General features: G+C 41.6%; 1 protein-coding gene across 1 annotated transcript; it reads left to right on the top strand.

Annotated features, from left to right (window-relative positions):
• Nucleotides 1-2,515: 2,515 nt before the first annotated feature.
• Nucleotides 2,516-5,279, top strand: LOC109199086 (leucine-rich repeat LGI family member 2-like; the record flags this gene model as incomplete). Its single annotated transcript, XM_019354429.1, has 5 exons — nucleotides 2,516-2,587; nucleotides 2,677-2,748; nucleotides 2,852-3,021; nucleotides 3,177-3,341; nucleotides 4,462-5,279. Coding segments are annotated over 5 exons (1,297 nt in total), but the record flags the coding sequence as incomplete, so codon positions are not given.
• Nucleotides 5,280-9,335: the final 4,056 nt, after the last annotated feature.

Genomic DNA, 9,335 nt, shown 5'->3' with positions numbered 1-9,335 from the left:
CTTTTTTTTCTTCATAAAGTCTGAGTCTGTGGTCTGGGAGAGTCCTATAACTCTCTGTCTGCAAAATACAGTATATAATGACCAATGCTGGGCAATTAATTATATAGTTACTACTTCAAAAAGTAACTCAGTTTGGCAAACAACAAAGTTTTTTGCAGCTATTTTTTTTTAATGCAGTCAAGGCGTTTTTTAAATAAACATTTCAAACTATTTACAGAACAATCAGCTGTTCTGCATCAAATCTGATGCCACACAAATTATTTGTGCCACTCCAAAAAATAATTTCTGTCCACTATGAGATAAAGGAGAACAACAGCCTGATACCTGCAGGCCTGACAGCAGGAGATGTATCACTGCTGTAACACCTGTAACATTCAGCAGCTGCCTCATTGTTCTGACACACCAACAAAACTATTGACTACACTACACACTAACTACACACTAACTACACAAGATTTGCGCTAAACTCTCAAATCTCTCACATTCAGAACACCGCCGTCACTCCTAAAACTTCCCCCCGTTTCTTAACAACTAGATGCCACGTTGCCATATCATTTTTTGATTGGTCGACACGGTACTTTTTTCGACCAATAGGAAAGGGTGGGTTTTTGGTGTTGTTTTGCTCACAGGGCTTTCGAGCGTTTTCCTTGTAAAACGCCGTTTTTACCGTTTCTTCCCACAGTAAATATAAACAACGATAGTATTCAGGAAGAAAACCAAACATTGCAGATATTTTTATCATAACTCTGGTTTTACGTGGCCCATCAACACAATTTAAAAACTGGTATAAAGTCCACACTTTTCCCGTCAATTGTTCCGTCTGTCCTGCTCACATCTCCAATGGTTGTACGCGTTGTCATTAACGTGGCTTCACTGCACATCAGCCACGCCCCTTTGCTAGCTAAAACACCGGTGTCGGCACATAGGACGCTGTCATAGCGTGTCAACAACGTTGATTGGCTGCGTATACGAATGTGAATCGCATTATTGGCTGGACTATAGGATAAGGTGGCATCGTTCTAATCCCATACAGGAGCAGCCAGTCACTTACTGACTAACACTGCAAAACAGAATTGTTAAAGTTTTAATTTTAATTTCAATTCAGGTTAGATTTTTTTTGTGCGCAACGCAGATTTTCTGTGCGCAGAGACCGTGCCAGCAGTGCGCAATTGCGCACGTGCGCAGCTTAGAGGGAACATTGATGAAGACTCTTAAAGCACGGACAAGGGTTAAAACCTTTTGTTTTACCATTTATGAGGTAAAACTGTGGAACAGTTTTCCTGTGGACCTACAGCAATGTTCAAGCATTAGTCAGTTCACAAAGATGTTTCAAAAACTGCTTTGGAAGAAAATGAAAGTAATAAAGTTGTAGACTTTTAGTCAAGACCGCCTAAACCAAGATCAAGACAATACCAAGATTAGAGGGTATCGAGACCAAGACAAGACAAGACAAGACAAGACCAAGACAGAGACAAAAAGGTCTTTAAACTGCAGCCAGGTACTGCTTTGTTTACAGGTGTCAGGCATATTTCTGTGTTTTTGCGATGCACTCGCACAGCCGTCCTCACCGCTGTCTCACTCACTTACTGAGAGGACAGACGCACGCTCCACTTGACTGCAAAGCAGATAATGCTATTAGAAATTGAAATAAAGTAGAAAAACTTACTTTTGGCATACAAATTACTTTTTTTCGTGTTATATTGTCTGTGTTTGACAAAATGTGCTGATTTTTCACATGTGATAGCAGAACTGAATTGGGCATGCACAGGATGAGTCACATCATTTGAAACTTAGCCCTGATTGGAGAAATTATCCCCGGTCTCCCCTATTATGTCTGTGTTAAATATACAAGTTGTGGCCATTTTCACAAGATTTGATTGTTTAAAATTCACATGGACAAAGTAAGGATTCTGGGGGACACGAGGTGTGCTCCAGCAAATATTTCCTCTGTGGTCCCATTAAAGGGATTTTTCTACCAGCTATTTTTGTGCAAAGCTAATTGAACCTTGTGCTATATTAATGTATCATTAAAGTAACATTAATACATAAGAAAATTACCTTTACTTCTTTAAATTTTAATTCTCATAAATATACGCAGCTTGAATCAGTTTGGTAGAACATGAGCAGAGAAAAAGATGAAAGATTTTAAAATATCTCTACATTGTAGAGAGCGACTCTAAACAGAAAATGAGTAAGGAACGGGTTAAAGTGGGATTCAGCAGGTGGGGGAACTCTAAAATTGGTTGTAGTGGCTCAACAAGAGGTTAAAAATCGCAATTTCTATTCAAAGCTTCAGTAAATTTTCTTTGTGTCCAGGCTGTGATCAGCTGATCTGGGCTGCTGGTGCTTTGAGGTCCTGATCTGAATTAGACAGGTTTCAAGGATTTCGAGTGCTCAGGCAAAATAGAAAAGTGCTGTACAAGAACCAGTCCATTTACCATTTGGTTTACTAGCTGGCAAAATGTTGAAATTGATCAAAAAATATACTTTTCTTTTTCTTCTTGTTGATCCATAGATTCATTGAGAGTAACAAACTAGAGACTACATCCAAATATGCCTTCAGAGGACTCAGGGACCTGACTCACTTGTATGTTCCAGTGACTGAAAATACAACTGTTATCTGTTATACATGATTTAATGATGTCTCTTTTCATAATCAACTGCATTTGTTTCCAGGTCTTTGGCAAACAATAACATTAAAGCCTTGCCCAGGGACCTCCTCATTGACCTTGACTCCCTTATAGAGCTGTGAGTTTGTACATAGTTAAATAGGCAAATAGCGTACTGAGTAATTCTTGCAGTCTGTCTTTCTCCCAATTCAGCCATGAAACACAATATTCCCTTTCTGCAGGGACCTGCGAGGCAATGCCTTTGAATGTGACTGCAGAGCCAAGTGGCTTATGACGTGGTTAAAGAACACCAATGCCACAGTGTCGGATGTTGTGTGTGCTGGACCAGAGGACATGAAGGGCAAGCGCCTCAATGATATGACCAGCCTGCAGAATGAGTGTGTCTCCACAGGTGAGAAACACCTGAGCCAGCTGCCCTTCTCTCATGTCCAGCTGAGATCAGGATCAGAGAACTCAGCACAGTCTTTCTAAGTTGTGTAGAGGTTATTCATTTAACGTGGCTTTGCTGGTTTGTGAAAATACATTTCCCGATGTTCCTTTCCACAGATTTCATCCTTCATCAGTCTGTTGCCTCAGAATCGTTGTCTGTTGACACATTCAGCTATAAGAATGATGTCTACGTGGCCATTTCTGCTCCCAGCACAGAGAGCTGTATGATTTTCCAGTGGGACCACATAGAAATGAACTTCAGGACTTATGATAACATCACAGGTAAATTTTGATTTCGACTTTTGCAGGAAATGTGTCCTAACTTACGAGATAACTGGAAACCCCTCTTGATCCTGCAGCGCAACCTTCTAACCATTTAAGTCCTTGCAGGCTGTGTCGACCCAACGTGTAGTTACATCTCTAACCCACATAGCAAGCAGGTCTGGCCCAGATCTGGTATCAAGCCGGCACTGCTGGCTGACTTCTGGCATGATAAGACGTATGCCATCCAGATATGGCCAGGCCTGGTATAGATGGCACTGTCTATGTGATGGCATGCCATATCTTGCTCGATTGTGGTTTGGGTCATGTGGCCCAGGCTCATAGAAAACAGGTCTTCCCCTGATCCGGCATCAAGCTGGCACTTCTGACTGACTGGTGTCATGGCAGGGTATATGTCAACCAGATGTGGGCCAGGTCTGGCAATGATGGCACTGTTTATGTTCCTATTTTCCTATTTTAGTTGGAAGACCCAAGTGCCATGTTGATATACTATACTGCTATGGTAGCCAACGTTTCAAATTCAGGTATGACTTTGGGAAAGGAAATGTGCTGTAAAAGAATCAGTTCATTCACTGTCTGAACAGAGGTTCGTAATGTTACTTTTGCACTATTTATGTTCCGGCACATGTTGTTATTACATGGCTTGATTAAGGTACACATTTGGCTGACATCTGGGCCAGCACAGGGTCAGCTGTGTGTCTGCGACTGGCCCGTGGCTGCACACAACTTACACATGGTCCACATACCGCAAAGAATGACGGTCCTTTGGTGCCAGAGATGGGCTAGCACAGGACCACCAGTGTGTCTGCAACTGGCCTTGTGCTGGCCCATGTCTGGGCCTCCTCTGGCAAACCTGATCTGGGCCACCAAAGGGCCGTCAGTCTTTGCGGTATGTGGCCATGTGTAAGCACATTGTGTTGGCCAGATCTGGGCCATACCAATTTTGCTATGTGGGCAGGAGGTGCATGTCAGGTTACGTGGAAGGTTGGGTGAAGGGTTAAAGGGAGTTTCCAGTGACACTGTAAGTTAGGAAGTCTAAATCACACATTAGGCTAACAAACACTCCCAGAATGCTCCCAGTTTCATTCTCACGCGATTCATGTGTTTCTCTGCCCTTTAGGTCAGTCCATTGTGGGGTGCAAATCTGTCATCATCGAAAATGAGGTGTTTGTCATTGTGGCTCAGCTGTTTGGTGGTTCCCACATTTACAAGTTTGATGACGACCAAAGCAGGTTCAATAAGTTCCAGGATATCGAAGTGTCCAAGATCTCTAAGCCCAATGATATTGAGACCTTCCAGATTGGCTCTGATTGGTTCTTTGTGATTGCTGACAGCTCAAAAGCTGGCCTCTCCACCCTCTACAAGTGGAATGATAATGGCTTTTATTCGTACCAGTCACTGCACGAGTGGTACCGCGACACGGATGTAGAGTTTCTGGACTTGGATGGGAAAGCTCACCTTATTCTAGCGAGCCGCTCACAGGTTCCAGTGATCTACCAGTGGAGCCGGAGCAACCAGAAGTTCATCCTGCAGGGTGAGATCCCCAACATGGAGGATGTAGTGGTTGTGAAACACTTCCGGATCAAGGAGGAGCTCTACCTGGCTATGACGCGGTATATCGGTGATTCCAAAGTTCTGCGTTGGGGCACCAAACAGTTTGCTGAGATCCAAGCTTTGCCCTCTCGAGGCTCCATGATTCTCCAGCCGTTCTCTTTCAAGGAACGTTACTATCTGGCTCTGGGAAGCGACTACACCTTCTCACAGATCTACCTGTGGGATGAGGACAACAAAATCTTTGACCGCTTTAAGGAGGTGTACATCCAAGCCCCACGCTCTTTCACCGTGGTATCTACCGACCGCAGGGACTTTATTTTTTCCTCGAGCTTCAAGGGAAACACGCAGATCTTTGAGCACATCATCATCGACCTGAGCTTGTGAGGGCTGTGCCTTATCGTCCCGTCTGAAATCAAATGTCTTCCACTTGAAAGACAAATTCAAGAAGGAAAAAAAAAGAGAAAGGACCTTATGAACTGTTAAATATCCACACCTTCATAGATTTCACTCACAAATTAGAGCTGGGTCAAGATATATTGTGACTATTTCTGAATGGCCTTGCACTCATGGATCCTCAGACTTTCTGAAGTACTACCCTTTCATAACTACTTCTATTCTCTTAAAAATACCACTGAAGTTCATGACGGGTTAAGAAAGAGACATTTAATTGAATCTATCTGGATTTATCTTTTTTTGTTTAATATCTTTCTCTTAGTAGTTTTATGCAGCTATAAAATACATCAGGACCTGAATGAACGTAACAAATTTATTCTGATTTGCGGTGACTGATGATGGATTGAATGATTTTGCCACCTACCTGTATCCTCATACCCTGTGGTAACGTACAGTACCTTGCCTTATCAACACTGGGTCTTTTGTTTGATGGTTACACAGTGCCTCCTTCTGGCCGTGATGAAGTACCACACCCCTCTGCTCTTTCCATTACAGGGAATGTCTAGAAAGCACAAACCTTTAATTATCATAGCTGAGATCATAGAGTGTAGCCGTTTGTTGGAAGGTGTCTTTGTAGATGTTGTAGATTATAATGCATAGAGTAGGAAGCAGTGGTTTGTTGTTACAGTTAGTAAAATATCCAGGACTTGACTTATACAAATTCATTAATGGAGAATCACCATTTAGATACAACTTCTAGATCTGCTGTAATATAATGTGGCAAAGTACAGAGAAACTTTATCAGTATTGCAAAGCAGCTGTGTTTAGATGATGTCAGGGAAAATAAACCTCCTGATATGTTTAAAAGAAAAACTGTTTTGCCCAGTTAACAATATTTTTTTTTACTAACGTCTGAAGTCAGAAGCATCAGAGGCAGAATTTGTATGACCACAAGGAAGGAAAATAAATGTACATGTAAATATATCTTCAAGCTTACTGAATTTTTTTTTCAAACTTTCATTCTGCTTTTGGAAATGCTGAATGTTGACAAGCTCCAAAATGTACATAAACCAAGGATTGTAATGTCACCACCTGTTTGAATGGACCTTTGCACTTACAAAACTCAAATGTTACTGCAGCCTGCAAGAGCATGACATTCAAAAAAGGGTGTTGCCAAATTCTTTTTCGATAAACCTAACAAAGACTAAAAGTGTTTCTAGGTTAACAATATGCAAGCGTTACAATTCTTTTGTATGATTTTGTTTAAACCTAATGAATGTTCCTCTTACAAATATGATGTAATGTCAAAATAAATCTGTGAAAACATGACAAGTTTATTTATCCACTGTAGTGATTAATCACTGACACTGATCATTAAAAATAAAACTTCCCTTCTTTCCCTAAAAAACCCCAAAACCCCAAAACGGACATTATGATTGTAAAGTTGCACAAAGAAAGAAGAAACATTCAGTACTGTCTGGTGTTTGAATGGTCACAGATGCAAAATTGTAAAACCTTATAATGTGCAGTGTGTATGCAATCTAACCAGCATTAAATCTCACCATTATATTCTGGCGTTCACATGTCAGTATTTCAGACACTCAAACACTTAAACATCTCAAACCCACTGTCAAATATGCTGGTTCAAGTGTGGTGATTTGAGCTTCTTCTGCAGACACAAGCAATAAAGCACCTTGCAGTCAACGAACTCCTCTGTATGCCAAGTGTTTTAGAGTCAAATGTGAGGCTGTCTGTCGACAGATAAAGCTTCTCTAAATTAGCCATGCAACAGGATAATGACCCAAGCACAGCAGCAAATCTACATCATGGAAGTCCAGACCTCAACCTGACTGAAATGCTGTGTATAAAGGAATGCTTGCAAATGTCATTGATTTGAAGTTATTGCTGCTAACTGCTGGTTCTGTTAACGACTCAATCATAGAATGATTACGATATCAAACTAAAACAAATGCCTGAATCCTAAATTGTGATATCCTATTGTGGTGATCTAAAATGTAACACTAAATGTGATTAAAACACTAATAATCTGGACTCCTGGGCTGAACGACCGCGAGGATCACCAGCCCGAGGAAAGACAAAATACACATGACTCTGTGACAAAGACAATTCATTCTTGAATGAAGACATTGATCAGACACATTTAAATGCAGCCATTTTTTATTATGAAATTATGGGAGAGAGAAGGGGGAGGGGGGGGGGTTTCAAGGAAAGGATGAAAGGAGGAAAGAGATAGAGGAGAGAAACCCCAACAATGCCTCTGAGCAAGCACTAGCGACGGTGGATAGGAAAAACTCCCTTTAAAGGAAGAAACCTATGACAGAACCAGGCTCTAGAGGGGCAGTCAACTGTCGGGACTGGTTGGGGGTAGGGTGAAAAGAGAGAGAGGGGGAGGGAGATGGACAGTGTTAGAGCCAATTTTGTTATTATGAAATATTGGGGAGAGAGGGGGGAGAGGAGAAGGGAAAATTAAGCTGGAACAGAGGTGGAGAGATGAGGCAGGAGTGCCCTGCGGAGGAAGAGCGGAAGCACTTTTTCTTCTTCTTGGTGCTTTTCCACAAGCACTTTCTTCTCTAGTATGAGGGATCTCAACTCGTCCACTGTTTCATTTTGCTTCTTAAGTTTGTTGCATATTTTTTCCACTTCTTCTGATTTGGCTTGTTCTTCTTTGAGCCTTTCTTTGAGTTCTTTAGCTGTTGCCTCCTGTTTGCACTTTCTCCTTTTCTCCTTCCAGTTCAGCTGTTGTGTGCTTATTTTGTTGCCAGTTCTTGCAGCTTTTGCTTTGTCTTCTCAAAGTCTTGGACAAGAAGAAGTTTTTCTTGTTCTGCTTTGTCCTGTTGTTCTTTTCTTGACACAGCTCTTCATATTCTTCCGTGTTTCATAATGCATTGCCTGCAGTGCTCTGTATTTTCCTTCCATGCCTTGGAGCTGGCATTGCATTTCCCTGGTTTATGACCAGTTGTTGTTCACTTCAAGGATTTTTGTATTATTTAGCAAAGCTTCATCGAGCTTTACTTGCAAGCATTCATGTTTTTCTCCATGTTCTGAATCTTGCAATCTAATTCTTTTTGTTTCATCTCCTGTTGCTTTTTCTCTTGCAGCAACTCGTCATATTTGTGCTTGTTTCTTTAAGCCTTGCCTGCAGCATCCTGTCTTTTCCCTCCATGTGTTGGAGTTGCCTCTCATGTCTCGCTTCTTTATGTCCTCTTGGTTCTTCTTTCGAGGATCGCTTCATTTATTTGCAGAGCTTCATCAAGCTTTACTTGCAGCTCGTCATTTTCTTTCTTGATGTACTTAACCTCGCGGCCATTCGCCTTTGTTTGATCTGCTGCTGCCTTTTCTCTTGAAGAACCTCTTTATTTGTTTCCTGATTTTTATCATCCCTTGCTTTTACCACTCTGTATTTGATCTCCATCTTTTCAAGTTCATCATGCATCTGTCTTTCTCTCATGTCCTGTTGTGTCTTCTCCTGGAGGATTTCTTTAATTTTTCTTGAGCTTCATCCAGCTTTCCTTGGAGCTCTTGGTTCCTTTCCTCCATGTCTTTGATATCCCACTGTTTTCATCAAATACTCTCCTTTTCTTGGAGCAGGTAGGACATTTTTTTTAATTGAGCGCTCTGTCTCTCATTTTCCTCCATCAATAAGACAATCTTCTCTCTGTTAAGAAGATTTTCATTCTCCATTTCTGCCAAGCGCTTCTCCTCTAAGTCAACTTGCTCAGCCCAGGGAAGAGAGGAGAGGTAAGGGTCTTCTGGTTCATCCCAGGGAAGAGCGCCGGGGTCAACTTCTTGACTTTTTGGTTCTTCACCTTGAGACATGTTGGAGTCTGGAGTCAGGATCCAAATGTTTCTAAATGGCTAATAGTTGAGGGCTGCAACAGAAATGCTGCCAGTAATGGACTAAAAGTCGTTGTTTTCACTGTTATTTGTCGGTTTAGGATCAAATGATCACGTTGGTGGTAAGACTCTAAATCTGTGTCACGAACAGTCGAAGGCTGCGAACATAGATGCTGCAAATAACAGACTAAA

The sequence above is a fragment of the Oreochromis niloticus genome, unplaced genomic scaffold (assembly GCF_001858045.2).
Source record: "Oreochromis niloticus isolate F11D_XX unplaced genomic scaffold, O_niloticus_UMD_NMBU tig00008275_pilon, whole genome shotgun sequence".
NCBI lineage: Eukaryota > Metazoa > Chordata > Actinopteri > Cichliformes > Cichlidae > Oreochromis > Oreochromis niloticus.
The sequence above is the reverse complement of the archived record's forward strand: the minus strand, read 5'-3'. Positions and strand labels throughout refer to the sequence as shown.